At 56.8% G+C, this 18820-nt stretch overlaps 1 protein-coding gene and 1 long non-coding RNA gene across 12 annotated transcripts in view; one reads left to right on the top strand and one right to left on the bottom strand.

Annotated features, from left to right (window-relative positions):
• Nucleotides 1-18820, bottom strand: part of ZMIZ1 (zinc finger MIZ-type containing 1) — a 230849-nt gene that overhangs the window by 40324 nt on the left and 171705 nt on the right. The window contains exon 1 of one of the 11 annotated variants that reach the window (XM_027129757.1): nucleotides 5060-17829. The exons of the other annotated variants lie outside the window; for them this stretch is intronic. Within the exon in view, the coding sequence (XP_026985558.1) occupies nucleotides 5060-5090 (31 nt within the window). The 5' untranslated portion in view covers nucleotides 5091-17829. Of the gene's footprint in view, nucleotides 1-5059; nucleotides 17830-18820 lie in introns of those variants that run through there. 11 annotated transcript variants of the gene reach the window in all.
• LOC113632544 (uncharacterized) lies at nucleotides 317-2121 on the top strand. Its single transcript, XR_003437853.1, has 3 exons — nucleotides 317-709; nucleotides 1205-1295; nucleotides 1683-2121. It is a non-coding gene; the product is annotated as an uncharacterized LOC113632544 (long non-coding RNA).

The following is an 18820-nucleotide window of genomic DNA, read 5'->3' on the forward strand; positions in this document are numbered from 1 at the left end:
TAATGAGCATGGGGTCTGAGAATCAGGAGGGGCACAGGACGCAGGTCTGAGGGAGGGCACCAGGGGAGAGCCAAGTTCCCGACATTTGCTCCCCAAGATCTCCCTGGCTTCTGCCCCTACAGCTGGCGGCCACCCCAGTGTCCTTTAGGGACAAGTAAAAGGAAACCAGATGTAGAAATGAAGGAAGGTCTGGAGTAGAGCCCTGGGGCATCTTAGTCCTGGCTTGTCCCAGATGTGCCCTCCCTGAAAACAGTGACAGGCCCTGCATGTGCCTCTACCTGCAGCTCCTGGCAGAAGGGATACTCAGGCTGGGCTGATCAGATGAACCAGTATGGGGCTGCTAGCCTTACTTGAGAGAGGCGGCAGACGGAAGAGGCTGCACGGCTGCCTCTGGGAATTGCCTGGGCTCCAGGGAGGGAGGGTGGAGCTGCGTCCTCCAAACCAGCAGAGTAATCGGCAGACAATGAGCCACTTGTGGGTGGGGGGGTGGCAGAGGCTGGAGTCTGGGAGTCGGAGCATCAAAGGGGCAGACAAGCTCGCCCGGGCATATGCAAAAAACTGCCCCTTCCCAGGCAGGACTTGGGCTTAAGAAGGAGCCAGAAACCAGAGGCAGCCATGTGGCCACAAAAAAAAAAAAAGCAGCATTTGTTTCCTATGGAGGTGAGCATACGGATATTCAGACAGTGAGAGGCCTGGATACTCACTCCCGGTAAGGTCTGGGAATCGGGAAGGGATGGGGGCATGGGGGTGCAGGGAGGATGAAAGGCAGTCTGGGGAAGAGGGTACAGAGACCTGGGTGTAAGGGCCAGGCAGGAGAATTACCAAATGTGCTGCAGCCCGGGGAAGCTACACGCAACATGAAACAAAGGCGTATTAAGTATCAAGGGCATGTCAGCAGCTAAAAGGCTGCTGGAGAACAGAGGAGCTCTGAGTGTGGGAGTGTGTGTGGGTGAGACAGTGTGTGTGTGAAGAGGGAGGGAAGGAGGAAGGGATGAGGGCTTCTGAGACCCAGGGATGGGGCAGGACCCAGGGGGGCTCAGGAGGTATGCCTGCCAGGCGGCGGGCCCTGAAACCACGCTTCTGGGGGAGATGGCGGAAAGGAAGTCAGAGGGAGGCAGAAAAAGCCCCTGGGAACATGCCAACGGGGTTCACTGGTCAATGAAATACACTAATGACACATTTTCAAACGCTTTCATACCATCAGCTTACTCTATCCACACAAGACCCTCTGAAGTGGCAGCAGAAGCTTGGTGGTCCCCTTTCCCAGCAGGGAAGCCTGGTACGGGCCTTGCCTGGTGAGTCAAGGCAGAAGAACCAGTCTTCCATGCCGGGCTCCTCCCCCTTTCCCCTCCTTTCCTCCCTGGCACATCTGAGTTCCTGTTCCCATATCCACTCGAATCCCCAGGACCACCTCAAGCCACCTCCAGAAGACGGGCACTGCTCCCCGCCCCACCCATGGGTCACTGCAGCCCGATTATCTTTGCAGTCTGTCCCCTCTGCTTCTTGCCTGCTCCTATCACCTTCTGCAGCTTTGTCCTTTCTCTCCTGAATTATGACAAGCACGTCCTATCATCTATCTCAGTCTCCAATCCCGCCTCCTGCCAACCTGCCCTCTATAAGGCGGCCAGAGGAATTTTTCCACAAATGTATTCTGTTCACCTCTTTCCAATCTGTGTCCCCAGAGGCTGCACAGGGCCTGGGAGACGGTAGATGCTCAAAGGATGCTGAAATGAGTGAGAGATGCGCTATCCCGGGGCAAGCTGGGGGCTCTACAGAGAGAGCGTGAACCCCGAGGGCCACGACGGGATTCGAGGGGTTCACCTCTGCAACCCTGGCACCCAGCACAGGCTATGCAGCCAACACACAACTAACAGATGGAATTACAGCTACATGACCCAATGTGCAGAAGACAGGAGAGATGGACAGACACCGGGCACGCTGCATCTGAGACCCAGTCGATCAGGGTAATACCCTGGGCACCCTGTGGCTTTTAAACCTGCCAGCAGCTCCCCACTCCTCAGGGGTGGGGACCCGGCCCCGAGACCATCAGCCCTGAATGGAATCCTATCCCCATGTGTCCAGGCTGGGGCTGTCATCAAATAAAATCTACAACCAAGTCAAGTGACACCTGTTTTGTGACAGGCACACCCATCAGTGGGCCACTCAGTCCAAACTGGGGAATGAAAGGTAACAAGCAGTTTACAGAAACAACATCCATTCATATAACTTGGAAGGCCAGCTGCAGCCCTGGCTCTTCTCTACTCATGGGTTGGCACTGGTGTTCCTATTGATGCGTCAATCACACCGATGACCCCAGAGCACCTCACCCAGGGCTCCCCGGGGATGCTGCTGTTGCTCCTCCTCCCGCCCCCACCCCCAGGCCCAGGCCACACCCTCCTATCTTCTGACCTTCCTCTTTCATCTCCTAAAACACGGGGTCCTGCCTGGGACCACTAACCAAGGAAGCTTGTTGGGGGGGGGGGGGGTGGTCAGAAACAGTGAAGACTCCTGCCTGTGCCTGGAGACCAGGGTTCTACTCTACAGATCTAGCAGAGAAAAGGAGGAATGGTGAGGGCCCAAAAGGGGAGGGAGAAGGGGATTGCCGAGATGACACAGGCCTGGGCTGGTCTCTCCATCTCATCTGTAAAGTGGGGAGACAGTAAGAGGAACCTCTCTTCACAGGCCTGGCGTGAAGAGCCCTAAGATGAAGGAAGGGCCCGAGCTTTAAACCACATGTGAGAGATGGCGAGTCTTGTGCCAGAGTCTCAGCTGGAAACTCAGAAGCTGTGAAATGTTGACTACCTTCTGCTTCTAGAAGGCAGAGTGGCCAAGAGCACAGACTCCAGCCAGGCTGCCTGGGTTCAAGCCCCAGCTCAGCCACTTAGCAGCTGTGTGACCTTGGGTAAGTTAGTTAACCTCTCTGTGCTCTGGTTTTCCCTTTGGTAAAATGGGGATAATAAATATTACCTACCTCCTAAGCCATCATGAGGATTAAACAAGCTAATACACATAAAATGCTAGTATGATGCCGAGCATACAGGAAGAACTATAAGAAAAAACTGTCGTTTCTGTTATTAGGAGGTTTCTCTGTCTCCCCGTCTACATACTGCTGCTCAAATACAATACAATTTCTTTCACCCGTGTCCAAGAGGATCACAAAAAACGCTTACACGTCTTGGGCCCAGGCTTACACCACCTCCTTCACACCGGGTGCTCTCTGGGTGCGCAGTGTTGCTTCCAAGCACCCAGTGGTGCCCATACCCAATGTTTGTTTCTGCCAGACACTCTGTGTTGGGCAGACCCGAGACCCCACGACACTGAGCCCCAGGAGCTGCTCACTCTGACTCAGCTCTGAGGCCACACAGTGCAGGCGGCCAGCTTGGGCAGACTCTTGCCTCTGGAGTGCCTGGGTGGCGGGAAGACCTTCGGCCCCTCCTCAGTCCCCATGCACCTGTGTGTCCAGCAGGAGGTGGGACAGGAGCCAAGGTCAGGATTCCTGCTGTGATCCATGACCCCTGAGAACAGAGCTGTCCACGGAACTGTTATCTGCCCATCCTCCTCTGTGCCCACCAGCGCTGGGTGCCCCGGAAACAGAGCAAGGGGCCCCTCCCTGCCGGTTCTCTTGGACCATCTCCTCCAAGGAAATGGCACAGGATGCGCATGACCACAAAGGGTCAGGGCCAGGGGCAGCGACTCAGAGCCCTTGGGCCAGGGGCAGTGGCTGTCCGGCCTCAGGAAATCAGACATCTGTTCTACGTGGCCACTGACCCAGCGGGCAGCCTGGGGCTACGTATGTATCTGCGAAATGGGGAGACAGCACCCCACTACGGATGGGAGGACCTAATGGGATCGTAGGGGGCACACGGACAGGCTTTTCGTTTTCCCAGCCATCTGGTGCCCTCTGCCTCACCGCAGCCTCACACGCCCCAGCGAGGAGCTGGCCAAGGGTGAGGCTGTCCATGTGTTACGAAGCAGAAACGGAGGCCCAAGAGGAGGTGACTCAACCCCAGTCACATCGCAGGACAGCAGCCCCACTGCTGGTCTGGGAAGGTTTCCCTTTCATCCCCAGTCAGGATGTCACCTATCTGAGAGCAGACGCATCCCCAGGAGATGGCCGCGCGCCTCCTACCCACCTCCTACTCCCGTGAATCAGCACCACCCCAGTGCGTTGTCCCTGGCCTGCTACCAACTTCCTGTGTGACCTCAGGTAACTTCCTTCCCTCTCTGGACCCTGTGTAAAAGAGGGGTGAGCGCTTGTGCTTTCTGAAGTCTGTTGCCCCATGACTCGGCCCTGGCCTCACAGCGAGCTCATGTCTCTCGAGGCTGAAGCCAGCCTCAACCCCTTCTCAATCCTGCAGGTGCCGTGGGTGGGATGAGCTGCTCATCCTAGACCCTCCACCTCCCCACCAGGGTGGGCTATAGACAGAAGGGATTCCAGAGCTCTCACCTTGCCCAAGGACCCTATTTACTAAGGCCTTGGGCCCAGAGCAGCAAGTGGATCTGCTGAGGTCCAAGAGCCGGTGTGCGCAAGACGCAGGTGTGACAGGGCCCAGTAGGTGGGCAGATGGGCAGGAAGGACTCTGCAGCCTCAGCAGCTTGGGCAGCTGAGGGGTTAGAACTTCCCTCTGGTTACGGGAAATGTCATTCCCTGGGGGGTTGTAGGTTGGACTTTGGTGGCCCTGACAGCTGACCCCTGGAACATAAAACCAAAGATGTTTTCCTTGGGGGAAAATCTCGCTCTCCTGCAAAACAGCCGTATCATTGCTCCAGCACCAGCAGAAGCAGCAGCACGCTGTCCTGAGTTTCAGCTCCTTCTGGCTTTTCTAGATCGTTCCCACACTTTGCTGCCTGCTCTGTCACGTCCCATCACCGTGGGTAAGAAAGTCAAAACAAGGAAGGATCCACTGCTGGCCCTTTGGCCGAGTGACCCTGTTCCTCTCCATCTCTGCCTGCCCCCCTCATCCACACACAAGCCCCACGGGCAGGGTAACTACCAGATGAGTGGTGCCTGGTCCCAGGATTCACAGGGAGGCCCACGGCCTGCCCCGCCCAGCCCTACCTGCTTCTCTGTGCTGGGCAGATCCTGCCATCTGCGGTCCTGTGGTCTGGGCCGGCAGGAGAGGACCTCTGGCATGCTCCACCAGCGTTCCCACACCTGTCCCCCAGGGCTGGTGGGGTTGGCAGGAGCTGGACGTCTCCAAGCTTGTGAACTCACCCTAGGAAGTGAACTCTGGGGGATCTCAGAGCTGCTGCTGGCAGGGCTGATCCCCAAACCAGTTTGGCCGTCCCTCAACCCGGCGGAGCGACCCAAGAGATGTCAGACGGGTTGAGCCTGTCCGTGGACTTTAGGAAAATCCCAGCCTGGAAAATTCCTTGTCCAGGTCACACCACCCTCTGGGCCTTCCTCGCTAACTCGGATTCAACTGAAAATACACCCGAAACAAGCTCAAGGGGGTGTTTTCATCAGAAAAAGAATGCTCCTTTCTTCTTGGGGGTGCCCCTCAGAACTGCCAGCCTGAGGGATGGGCCTGGATAGGGGCACTGGCCAAAGCATTGCTGTCTGCAGAGACCAGCTGGCAGGGAGCTGCCACTGTGTACTGCACCCCCATGGGGGGCCGGCTCACACACCCCTTGCCCCCTGGACTCTCATTAGCCACCTGGTGGTGGGGAAGTCACAACCTCCATCTTAAAGATAAGGGGCGAGCACAGAGAAGCTAGGTAACCTGGCTCAGGACACACCTGAGTCTGTGGCAGGCCAGGACCAAGGCGGGATCTTCCCATCTTACTTGGGACATTTGCTGGTGGTGGGGTGAGCGTGGGGCTCTAGACCATCTCAGCTGGAAATTATGCAGCATTAATAGCAAAGCATTAATAGCATTAATAGCTGGAGAGGGGAGGGGCCCCGAGCCACGCCCACAACAGATCGAGGCCAGGAGGCCTCCGTGCACCTGCACCCCATATGTCAGAAGGACACGGGTTCCAACAGGACTGACCTCTTTGGCTACCCAAGGATGGACGAGAATATCCATGGGGGTTGGGGGGCAGTGCGTGCCTAGAGCCAATAGTCTCCCCACCTCCATCTTGCTCCGAGGCAGCACCTGAGCAGGACAGAGGAGACCCAGAGGCCCAGGCTGGCGAGGATGGTCTCCCCAAGCCACTGGCCCTGGCGTGACACTCCCAGTGCGTCTGCAAGACAAGACGGGAGCCACACCGTCTGCCTGCCTGCAGAGCTCACGCCCCGCGTTCCAGCAGGTCACCTGGGCAGCCTGTTCTCTCCTCCGTGGCCAGTTTCTCCCGCGGGTTAAACACTACTGCCTGTTGCTCCCTCTCAGCGAGCCCGAGGGGTAAGGAGGGATTACGGGAATCAATTTCTTCCCCGGGTACTTCACTTTTCTGAGGCTTCCCAGCTGGGTACTCACAGTTTGGCTGTGTCCTCCCACTCCCAGTGTAAGAAGGAGTGGTCGGTGTGAGGCCAGGCCCTTCCCAGGGTCAAGCAGACCCCCGAGACCAAACACACAACCACCCACCTTTGTGGAGGGCCAGAGGGCTGAGTCTGAGAGCTGAGAGGCCTTGCTGAGCACTCCCTCCATCCGTTCCGGCCCCCACGTTCAATCTCAGGACCTTGACTCTTCCCGTGGGAGCCAGGAGCCAGTGACAGACCCCAGGACCCTCAAACGGCAGTTTCCTTGCACCCAGCCTGGACTCATAAAGCCAGGGTCAGAGCCTTAGGGAGGTGCGGACTGATCCCAGGGCAGCTTTCTTTCTATAAAGGAACCACCTGGAAAACTTACCAGCCCTTAAGAGTGGCTAAGGGGATGTGTGCTGTGGTGACGGGGGCAGGAGAGAGATTTGGGGCAAGCAGCACTTTGCTGGTGACCCTTGATTACTGCAAAGTGGGTTCAGGGCACTCACTGTTCTTGGAGAAAGAGCAGGTTCAGGAGAAACCTGCTGACCAGACCCCCAGCTCTCCTGCCTCTAACCATTTGGACCCCAACCCTCCCACTCCTTCCCGGCTTCCCCTGGCTGAGTGACCTGGTAACCTCCAAGGATCTCAGGTTCCCGGCACAAGAAGTGCAGTCAGTGATGCCTGCCCCTGACTCTGGGCTTGTGAGGGTGAGGCCTGAGCACTGGGCAGGTGGCTTAGAGGCAGAGGCAAAGCTCTGCTCCACCTATAGTCACTCTGGAAATCAGCTCAGGGGCACATGACCTGGCCCCACGGGCAGCACTTGGTGGCAGGTTCAGATGCTGCTTCCGGACCCCGCATTGTGGGGGATGACGACCTTCCGGTGGGTTCCCCATCCAGAACTGTGTTGCAGGGTTTGCTCTCTTATCCGCTTATCTAGCAAGGGCAGCTGAGAGCTGCGCGTTTCAGGAGTCTATGTCTTGGCTTCCTAATCGGTCACTCCACTCCTTTTCTGAGAACCCCTGAGTGTGGATGTTTGACGAAGCCCTGGAAACCACCCGTGCCTGGCTGGCACGACCCCTCCAGGTGCCCAGCAGGGGTTGGCAGTGGATGACCCAGCTGCCCAAAGCACCAAACTGGCCTCCATCTGTCCCACTGGGCTCTCCTTCTAAACTGCAGGGGTCCCTGATGTATTTTGGAGACTATCTGCAATGCTTTTAGCAGGCTGGCTCCTCGTTTTAGTTATGTATAGGTAGACACCATTCGAAGAAAACCTGACATAGAGACTGAATTTATAGAACACTTAGGGGGGAGGGGGCAGGAATCGAGAGAGGAGTTTTCTCTTTGCAGAAGCTCCTTTATGTGATGAAATGATTCTCTGTGAGGTTTCTTTCAATATCCAGCTGCCTTGTTGCAATGAAAATAAGAATTGTTTATACGAATTCCATTTACATCTACTGCTTCCTGGCTGCACCTGTTACTCAGAGTGTAGCACACCTGGGTGATGTCTGGGTGACTGTGGCCTGGACAGCGAGGCCCCGGGGCAGGACAGAAGTACTTGGGTTTCTAGGCCAGGGGTTCTCGATCTTGCCTGTGCATCAGAAGCAACTGGAAGGCTTGTTCAAACCCAGAGTGCTGGGTCTCACTCCCGGTGGAGTTTCTGATTCAGTGGGTCTGGGGTGGAGCTGAAGAATTTGCACTTCTAACCAGTTCCCAGGTGATGCTGCTGCTGCTGGGCCGGGGAACCCCACTTTGGGAACCACTGCTCCAGACTGAGGGGTGAGCTCAGTTGCCATTTTCTGCATGAACAGTGGGAGGGCACCATTCCTCCCTCGCCCCTTCACGCAAGCTCTCCGGCCAGGAGGGCCGTGGGCCTGGCAGATGGCCTCTCACCCCGCTGCTGACTTCCCCGTTCTTTGTGTTCAAGGATCTGGAGGTTTGACTCTCTTCCCGCCGTTGGTCCACGAGAAGGAACTCCGGGCAGGGAGTCAGAAGTGGGCGAGCCTGGGTTTAATCCGCTGTGTGGACTGTGTGGTCCCGGGCAACACCCTGGTAGGTGTGTGCACCTCAGTTTCTTCACCCGCATGGCAACCTATCTCACCCAGCTGTTCTAAAGGTGTAACAGGGGCGACCTTGACAGTGGCTCCTGCGGACCAAGAACTTGATTCAGGCCGGGTGCCGTTCTGGGCGCTTCGCATGCGCCGTCTCATTCAGGCTGGCACTCTAAGAAGTAACTACTACTGCCCCTGCCTAACCGTCTCCGCTCTACCACTCCCTAGTGCATTAGCGGTGTAGCCCTGAACCCTCTCTGCCTCGGGGCCTGACTCACAGTGGCCCTAAGGACTGAGCTGGCTCCTGCAGGGCTCAGCACCACTGCGGCTCTTAGGAAGCAGCCCCAGGGCAGCTCCGAGTAGGCAGGCGGGGGCAGACAGCAGCCTGGGCCATCTGCAGTTCAGGCCGGCTCCGGCTCCATGTTTCTCTCCCAGAGCAGCTGGGGGAGGGAGCCGTCATTTGTTTAGGCCTCTGCAGTGTTTAATCACCACTCAGCTCTCCCTCCCTCCCTCCTCCCGCCCCCAGCGCCTGCTCTCTCCCTGCAGGAAACAGCTCTCTGCCTTCTGCCTCTGAGGGAAGCCATGAAAAAATTAACACAGCGCCCAGAGAGGAGGAGACACTGGGGCAGGGAGGGTGTCAGAGCCAGATGACCAGCTGGTGAAGACCAGCTGGTCCCAGACGAGCAGACACCAGTTGGGCAGGCTGGATCCTGAGGGGGCTGTGAAGGGCCAGCAGGCCACAGGGTCTTGGATGGCCATCAGCCTGGGGGTCCAGAGCAAATCCATCTGCCTCTGAGGCAGCTGGAATGCAAAGCCTGGGCCTTCCTGGGGTCCCAAGCCGTTGGAGAACTTGAGGACAGGGATAGATTCTCTGCCTCTGCCCTGCAGAGGGCCAGGTCATCCAAGGACATGCCCTCGGGAAGGTCAACTCCAGGCCGGGCAGAAACTCAACACACTCTTTTTCTCTGTTCATTTTCCTGACAATCCTGTGATGTCAGGATCACTACCCCCATCTTCCAGGAGGAAACGGGTGCTCAGAGAGGTTAAGGAACCCGCCCAACGACCACCAGCCAAAACAATCAACAGAGTGGGATCTACTGATTTTTAATTAATAAAATGACTTTTTATTTACCTAAGTAATGCACAAATAGCCTCCTTAGAAAGCTAACATTTCCGACAGAGGCCAGAAGAGGGATCAGGACCCACATTTGCTGGCCTCCAAAGCCACAGTTTTGCTAGGACATCTGATGGTTCCGCCTCACTGTTACATTTCCCCACCCTCCCTGCTTTACTTTTCAATGGTAATTTTTGAAGAAGTAAGGTGTGTATGTGATTAAAAATATACAAAAGTAGAAAAAAGGTATGTCCTGAAAAATGCAGTCTCCCCTCCCCAGTCTCGTATCTTAGTTCCTCCCGCCAGGGGAATCAGTGGCTTTGGTTTTCCTTCCAGAGTTATTCCACCATTTACATGTATCAGAGTCGTTGCAACATCTGTCTGGAAGTTTCTTGCCCTGGATATCCACGTGGTTCAGCCCTCACTGGCTTACTCAGTGAGGGCTTCCCTGACCTTTCCAGTTTGCAGATGGCAGTACCATCCCCGCCACCTGGCTCCCTCTGTTACCCTCCTCTGCGGCACTTACTACCTTCTACTTTTCATGTCATTTCTCATCTGATGCCCCACTGTGTGGTCCTGGGCAAAGAGCAAAAGCTCTTTCCAGTGCAGGGGTTTCCATGTACTGCATCACCGCCACATCCCCGGTGCCTAGAACAGTATCTGACACACAGGTGACACTCAACGCTACCAGAAGCCCTGGGCATGGCTGGTATGGGCAGACCCCACCCTGACACAAAGCGCGGCGTGTTATACATGCTGGGCTCAGCCTCCTTTTTAAGAGCACAAGTTTAAGCTCAAACTGATCGTCATTCCTAGAACACAGAACTGTGCCTTTTCTACCTCCTGTTTCTCTGGAGGACCCAGCCTGGTCTGGGGCACACAGCAGGAGCTCAGAGCTCACAATGAGCAGACCGGAAACTTGATCCCTACCTCACACCACAGACCAAAAAAAAAAAAAAAAGCAAAATAATACATTGTCTGGAAGATGATATAGGTGAATACCTCCATGACCTTGGGATTGGGGAATATTCTCAAAGAGGACACAACAACCACTAACCATAAGGGGAAAGTTGAGAATTTTCCAACATAAAAGGGAAAAACTTCTGGTATACCCCTTGAAGAGAGTGAAAAGGCTAGCTAGCACAGGGGAGGGGAGAGTCTGTACGAAACAGAAGGCACACGGTGCATGGTGAGGCCCAAGCTCAGGGGCTCTGGGGAGTCAGGCTCCCCTAGACTGTCTGCAGCCACCCAGGAAGGCTTCTCAGAAGAGGCGGAAGGTGACTCCATCTCACTCCTCCCCCAGCTCCAGCCTCTTCCTCCTCCTCCATGAAAAACAAGAGATTTAAGACAGACGCAAGAGCCCCCCTTCCTTGCCCCGCTCAGAGATAACCAGGTAAGAAAAAACAAATGAGAGCTCCCAGGAGCCAGGCAGGGCCTTGAGAAGCTGGGTTTGACAGGGCAACAGCATTTAGCAAAGCTCACATCATCTATCACTGAGGCCCAGTCATTTAGATACTAGGCATTTGATTAAACTAATATGGGCGGCTGGGGCGAGGCATGGCTGGGCGCTTCCTACCCTCGCCTACAAATGAGACTGTCACACACAATCCGATTACCTTGACTGCCACATTTATCTCGGGAGAGGGGCCATCCATCACTCCTCAGCAGTTGACTCTGCGCATCCTCCTGGAGGAGGGGAATGAAGTGTGCCCCCAAGTTTCAGCAGGCAGTGTCTGTTGGGTCATTCATTCCATCACCCTCTCGGCAAACACCGCCCCAAATGCTTGCCCTGGGGTAGGTCTTAGGCTGGGCACTGGGATGCAGAGCAAACACAGTCCTTGCCCTTGAGGGTCCCACGGAGGGTGTGTGGGGAGGTATGAGATCTGGCAACAAAGGAGAGCTCAGTGTGTCCTACAGCTGAGGGGCCCAGGCTTGCACGCCAGCTCCCACTCCTCCAGCTGGGACCCTGAGTGTGACGTGTCACTGATCTAGTCCTCAACTTCGCACCCGTGAGAGGGGATGATAACACAGGGCAGCCTGTCCAACAGAACTCCTGCAGTGATGGAGATGTTCTATCTTTGCGCTGCCCAAAACAGGGGCCATGGGCCACGCGTGGCTATCGAGCCCTTGAAACGTGGCTGCCGTACTAAGGAGCTGAGCTTTACGTTGTATTTAACGTTACTTCATTAAATCTAAGTGTGACCGCCCACACGGGGCTCTGGCTCCCGTGTAGGACACCGCAGATACAGTGGTGGCTGTCTTTTCAGCGTTGTGGTGAAGGATCAAACCAGGCAGCCTTAAAATGCCCAGTGCAAAGCTCTGCACATGACGAATGCTCACTGAAGGGTAGGCCCCCTCCTTCTCGGAGGGAGGGCTGGATTCTAAGGCCAAGGATGACAGCAGCTGTTATCTGATAACATGCTCACCTCTACTGTTCAGTCGTCCAGCAGGGCGGGCACAGTCCCGTTATAAAGAAAAAGAAGCAGAACTCAGAGGTAAGGATGGCACAAAGCATGACGTGGCAGACACAGAACTTGAGTGCAGGTCTTTGCGCCTTTGAACTCCCCTTCCTTCCACCGGACACCTGGCTACCCAGGAGACATGCAGCAGGAGCAAAGGCTCAGGGACGGGGCACGTGAGGGCAGGTCGGCTGGGCAGGCGGGGACCACCATGGTGTGTGGATGCCATGTTGACCAGCTTCTTCTCTGGACTGGTTTCCTCTCAATGTCAGTGCGGAAGAGGTGGGTGCCAGGCACACAGGGGCAACTCAGAGTCGCCCCAGCCCCTGCCCAACTCACCCCAGCCCTTCAGGCCAAGCCCAGGGCAGCACTGACGTCCCTCCCAGTGCAGGACAGAGCTGGGGCAGCCGACAGAACTTTGGGTTCTAAATATACCAACTCTAGATGGGGCGCCGTCCCGAGACTTTGGCAGGGAGCAACCAGACAGGGAGCCTCGGTGATACCTGGACCAGTGAGAGAGCCCGGGGAACCCCGGCTGCCTTCTGCGTTACAGGATGACGGGTAGCACAGGCTGGAAGGCTAGCAGACATGCCTCAAACTAGTTTCCGTACCAGGACCCTGAGCTCTGAGTGAGTCAAGTGCTCTCAGTGGGGGCCTGACCATCCCTTACAGGGCTGTAGTGGGGATGAGAGGCACTAATGAACGTGTGAGCAGAACTCGGCACCCGCAAGTGTCACTCACTGGGACCTGTTCAAATCACTGGTATTGTCCGAGCTCTCAGAGCAGGTCAGAGACCAGGTGAGACCCACCCCACCACAACCAGCCTGCATCCTGTAGGTCTGAGAACGCTGGAGAGATGGCGCCTAGAAACAAGCACTCCAGTAGGGGCCGAGACCTCACCCCTCACCAGTGGGCTGTGTGACCCGGCGCCAGCTGCATCACGCCTCCGTCAAAAACGAGAATAAAACCACCAGCACGCGCTAATCCTTCTGCGAGGATCAGATGAACATGCAGAAGCACTTCTAACCTGGATTTGCACAAATCTGATAGAATCTAAGTGTGCCAGTGGGCAGGCTTTCCTGGTAACTTCAGAGCAGCCTGACCCTGGAGAGAAATCACCTCCCAAGCAAAGACAAGCCCCCTGCAGAAACGGCTGGCGCTCAGGAGTCCAGGCTCCAGACATTCAAGAGACAGCCTGCTGACAGAGGACTTCTCATGAAACCAGCGGCTGGAAAGGGGCAGGCCCAGGTCAGCGGAGGCATGCTTTGCGAGCCCCTCCTGGAACTTGCTGCAGGGGTGGCTGGCAGACTCCCAGGAATGGGCTGCCCTGGCTCATGAGGCCAGGCACAGGGGCTCCAGCTGGCCTGGGAGGCTGCGGAGGATGCAGGGGACACGCTGCAGCTGTAGGAGGGAGTAGGCTGCCCTGGACAGAAAGCAGGAGCCTCCTGGCAGGAGACCACCACTAGGCTGGGAGATGGGGAGGGAAGGCCGCAGGGTGGGAGCCAGGCCAGAAGAGCCTAGCGGGATGAAGTGACCTGGAAGAGGCAGAGATGAGGTGGCGCTGGGGAGAGGGGAAATCAGGGGAGCTGAGGAGGCCTCCCCGGAATATCCCGTCCCCCCAGACTCACCCGTCTCCACTCTCCCAGTCAAAGGCATGCTTAGACACTCGCACATTAGTATAAATGAGTTTATAACAAACGGTGCCAAGATGGGCAAGGAGCAATAACTGAAGCAAAAAGAATGAGGTGGGGGAAGGCGGTGAGCAGCTCGCCCTCGCAGGTCACCTCCACAAAGGCACGGAAGACAGCGGTGGGGACCCTCTGCTGCCAGGACCACCAGCACTCCCCCTCCCCCTCCCCCAAATGCCAAAATGCCAACACTCTTTTGTTACCACTTAAACCAATTTGGGGGTAATTCTGCAGGCAATTGTCTTCCTATTTACAATGCGGCTCAGTGATTGCATGGAGGCTGATGGTTCAGGCTGTAATTGTATGGTAATCACTTCTGTTTATGATCGATGCGGAAATCACTATTGTTTTGCAGCAGGCTTGTTAAATCAAAAAAGTGCAGGGGTGGGGAGGGAGGATTTATTTCTGTGAGTTGGAGCCCCGGGAAAATGAAATTAAGCAGAGCAGCCCAACGTGGGGGGAGGTGGCTCTGATGGCAAAGGCACCCTCACCAGCTCGGGTCTGAGAGAGACAGGCAGGGACGCAGAGACAGTGAGAGAGAGATGCAAGGTGCAGGCGGAGAGACACAAAGGAGCAGAGACACAGGGAGGCGGGCAGGGATATGCCTAGGGAATGGCCAGGCTCAAGACAGAGACGGTCAGATGTTCAGATACACACAGGGGGGCCAGACAGGCCCTACAGCTCATACATGCAAAGATGCCAAGAGAGACAGGAGGACCCCTTAGACACACCCATACTTTACCAGACCTGCTCTCACCTATTCCTAGGCAGGTGGGGACAACCCAGGTGCCAGGTAGCAGGCCAGGCACTACCTGCCCCATCTGGGATCCGCCTGCGTGCTCCTCGCCCTGCCCCAAGGCCGCCTACCTGCCGCCTGAAAACAGGGTGGCAGATGGCACCTGGGGGGCTCAGGTGGCAGAAGCAGGGCAGTGTTGCGAGCAGTGTGCTGTGGAGAATGGGGGTGGGGGCGGGAGGGGGGAGCCGCCCACCTGGCGGGCAGAAACCGGAACCTCCCGGAGGCTGCAGGGTACAGGCCTGAGCTGGGCGAGGGACAGCGCCTCCCAGGGCAGCCACGGGCACTCCATGGCACCCCAGGGCCGAGCCAGCCCAGGCTGGAGGCCAAGGCCTCACAGGGAGCGAGCAGGCACCAGCTGTGTGTGTGCAGCTCCAGCTAACCCCTAGGCTGCAGGCATATGTTTATTTTCTCCTACACGCTCTTCCTCCCCAGCAAAAGAGATCAGGCAACATACTGAAAATCACGACTACGGCCTAAAATACTAAGTGTTTGGTTTCTAAAGCCTCCAGGCTCGATGCCCCTTTTCTCTACCTGTCCGAACCGCCCTCTGTATTTCACGGTTCAGCCTCCCCTCTCCAGGGGAGCCTTTCCTGGGCCCACCCGGCTGGACCCTCTTCTCCTGGGCCCCATGGTACTGAGTGTCACATAGACTGTGATGCAGGACCGTGGTGGCCCACAGACCGGGCTCTCTAATCAGCTAGGTGAATCACCAGTGAACGGGTGACAGGCAGGCTGGGCCCTGTCACAGGTGGTCTCCCAGTGACTAGTGCAAGAACAGCACTCGGCAGCCTTCCCACCAGCATCCGTGTGGGCATGAAGGCCACCCAGACCCGATGAGATGGCTTCCCTCAAACCCAGGGTGCCTCGACTCTGCTGTTGCTCCCTGCATGCTGTCCTCAAAGACAGCCAGGGCCCTGGAATGGAGGGCAGTAAGCCTGGCCCTCCTTCAATGGAGGAGAGGACCATTCCCCATCCCTTGAGGGACCTCCTGGGCCTGGGTTCAGGCCCTGAACTTGCCCCGGCCCGGCCCTCAAACAGGCTACCCCCAGCCGGGCTGGGCCCTGAACTGGGGCGCCCTGGCTGCCTAATTAGGGGCTCAGCAGGGCATGCCAGGCAGCCTCTGGAAAACCTTAGAAGTGGAACGATCACTCCTAATTGGGCTTCCAGGATTCAGCTTAAGAAAACAGACTGCTTCTCCCCTGGGGACTTTGCTTCTGAAGTATATACAAACAAGTGATAGTTGTTCAACATTAAAAACGAAGTTGGCTAAAATGAGAATTTAAGCTACAATGAAGTTGTCTAAATGGAGAGGGACCTCGGAGGGCCAGGAGTTCGTGTGTGCACGTGTGCAGGCCTGCACGTCCACACAGGGCATGCTGGGTGATCAGCAGGTGGATCGCCTTTTAGGGTCACAGTATCATCTCAGGAGCCCCTAACCAAGCCCCGGATCCTATGGTCTGGACCCCACACCGCCTCAGGCACTGCCAGGGAAATGGAGAGGAGGGTCTCTGGCGGGCACCAAAAACTCACACTCTGAGGGTGGAAGGCCAGAGCTGGAGCCTCAAGGCCACCCTGACGACCCGCCCGCCCTCAGCCCCCCTGGCTGCCCAACGTTGGCAGCGACTGTATCCCCCCCACCCCCCGGGAAGAGATGGTACCACACAGGTGGAAGCACTTTCCTGGACCCCGAAGCGCTCTAGAAACATCAGAGAAGTTCTACTCCCTGCTCCCACTCGTGACCTCAGAGCCAACATCTGACCTCTGTTTACTTAGTACCCTGAAGTCAGGACCCTGGGTGGGGAGTATAAGGTAAGGCCACCCGGCCGGGGTGTTCTCCCTCCCCACATAATCCCCCAAAGAGGCAGAGCTGCTGACAGGAAGCTGAAGCTCAGGGGGAAGGTGCCAGGCCAACCGAGGGAGGTGCTCCCTGCCCAGGAGCTGTGCCCGGGAGATGGAACTGTGAGGGTTCAGAGACCCAGCCTGGACTTTAGTCCCCACGCCAAGGAAGACAGGAATCAACCAACCCATTTTTCAGATGGGGAAAGTGGGAGCCCTGAGAGGCGAGTGACTTCCCGGCAGTGTCCCGACTCCACAGTGCTTTGATGCACTGACCATCTGAAAATCTCTCTCTGCAGGAACCTCTGAGAATATTCACAGAATTCTTCTGCCATCCCTGAGACAGGCAGAAAGGAAGCTGTGGAGAGCCTGGGCTGATTTCACCAGGAAGCCACGAAATGCCCTTTCCTGAGGGTCTGGGAGGGTCCAGAGGCATCTTCCCAAGGATGGGAAGGGCCTTCTGGGGTCAGCTCCAGCGAGCCTTCCCAGACCCCTCCCCCAGTCCCTGGAGTGGTGCGGTGAGAAAGGCTGCTGGGCCAGATGCCCTTGGCCACGTCTGAGGAGGAAGAACATCCTAGAGCCTTGGAGATGCTCCCCCTCTCAGAGCTCCATGTCTGCCCTCTGGTTTGAGTGGGCTAAGGGCGTGCCTGCACGGGAGAAGGGGCAGGACAGGGCCAGGCGCAGTGACTGCCTTTGTCCTGGGCCCCCAGGCCAGTAGGAGGACCGTCCCTCCTACCCCAGCATAACACCAACATTTATGAAACACATCCCTTGTGCCAGGCACACGGACTTGGTGGGTCCTCACAGCCATCTCAAGGTCACTGCTATTACCATCCCTGTTTCTGCAGAGGCTGAGGCATCTCAGAGCTTCAGTAACTTGCCCGAGGTCACACAACTGCTAAGTGGAGGGGCTGCCCAGCATGGTAGGGAGGGATGGTGCGGGCGCCTGAACGCCCCAGAGGGATCAAGACGTGTTCATTCTTACACACATAAGCCATCTGGCTCCCAAGGTGCCCCTCCCACATCACAGACACTCCCAACAACCCCCGTGTTCATGAAGCTACACAAACCCACGAGAACACCGTCATATACACTCATCCAATAATCGTTCAACTTGTCTCGTCCCGTGCGTGTCCACATGAACACACGCATGTCCAACCGCAAGAATACACGATGTATGTACGCAGAGGCAAAACCCACGTAACATTTTCCAGCGTTCCATCTTATGCTTTTCTGCAACATACCCCGCCGGCCCGCCGCCCTGCAACAGGCGCACTAGCACTCCACGTATGGCCCTGCACAGCCGGGTGTCTTCCAGCGCTGCCATCTTCATTCGGGGACATTAAGCTCCCAGAGGGCAGGGACCCTGTCTCTCTTCACATGCCCCACAGTGCTCCACCCAGAGCCAGCTCTTCATTTGTTCATTCATTCATTCAAAATATATTAGTGTGGGCTTCCCTGCTGGCGCAGTGGTTGAGAGTCCGCCTGCCGATGCAGCAGACCCGGGTTTGTGCCCCGGTCTGGGAGGATCCCACATGCCCCGAAGCGGCTGGGCCCGTGAGCCATGGCCACTGAGCCTGCGCGTCCGGAGCCTGTGCTCCACAATGGGAGAGGCCACAACAGTGAGAGGCCCGCGTACCGCAAAAAAAAAAAAAACAAAAAAAAAAACCCAAAACCATATTAGTGTGTAATTTTGCCCATTTGGATGCGGAACATACAAACGCGAAGGAGCTATAGCCATGAGCTTGAAGAAATAAAACATTCCCGTGCAAACCGAGGGCTATAACTACGGCACAGTGAACCCAGGGAGGGCACAGGCGTGTGTATGAGTGAGCGGACACGCGTAGAGGGCGTGCGTGCAGGGCCTCGGCAGGACCCCTGCTCCAGGACTCCTGCTGCTGCAACGGGCCTGTGAAAGAAGGGGACCCGCAGTTTTCAGGAGGCAACTCAAGTGGCAGAGCGGAATCACAAGCTTCAGATCACCCAGGCGGGGTGCCGGCAAGGCTTCAGGTAACAGGTGTTTAAGACCAGGGAGGCAGCCAGCGAACCCAGCCTCGGGTGGCCAGGCCCATCCACAGGCTAGGGTCTGTCCGGGCCAGAGCCCTCACCACAGGGAGCACCGCACACTCATCAGGATGCCCCAACCTGGGAAGAAATTACCATTGCGGAGGCTGTAACCTGAGGACAAAGATCTCATCCAGGTCGTCACACGTGCTTCTCAGAGAGGGCACAGCACCGCGCGGAGCTCTGGGAGGATTATCGGCCCCTGACAGGCCTGATGCTGGAAGGCTTATTTCCAGGCAGGTGGGCTGCAGGGGTTTGGCTCACAGGGTGCACGGGCCGGTGTGGGGTCAGGAGGGCGGCCGGGCGGTGATGATCCCTCTTCCCCACCAGGCCCGTCTGTTGCTCACTGGCGCCACGGGGCACAGGCATGGAGAGAGAGGAGGAATCATTCCTGTTTCAAGGGTCAAAG

The sequence above is a fragment of the Aethalodelphis obliquidens genome, unplaced genomic scaffold, assembly GCF_003676395.1.
Source record: "Aethalodelphis obliquidens isolate GAN/ISIS:26980383/991018 unplaced genomic scaffold, ASM367639v1 scaffold37, whole genome shotgun sequence".
Lineage (NCBI taxonomy): Eukaryota > Metazoa > Chordata > Mammalia > Artiodactyla > Delphinidae > Aethalodelphis > Aethalodelphis obliquidens.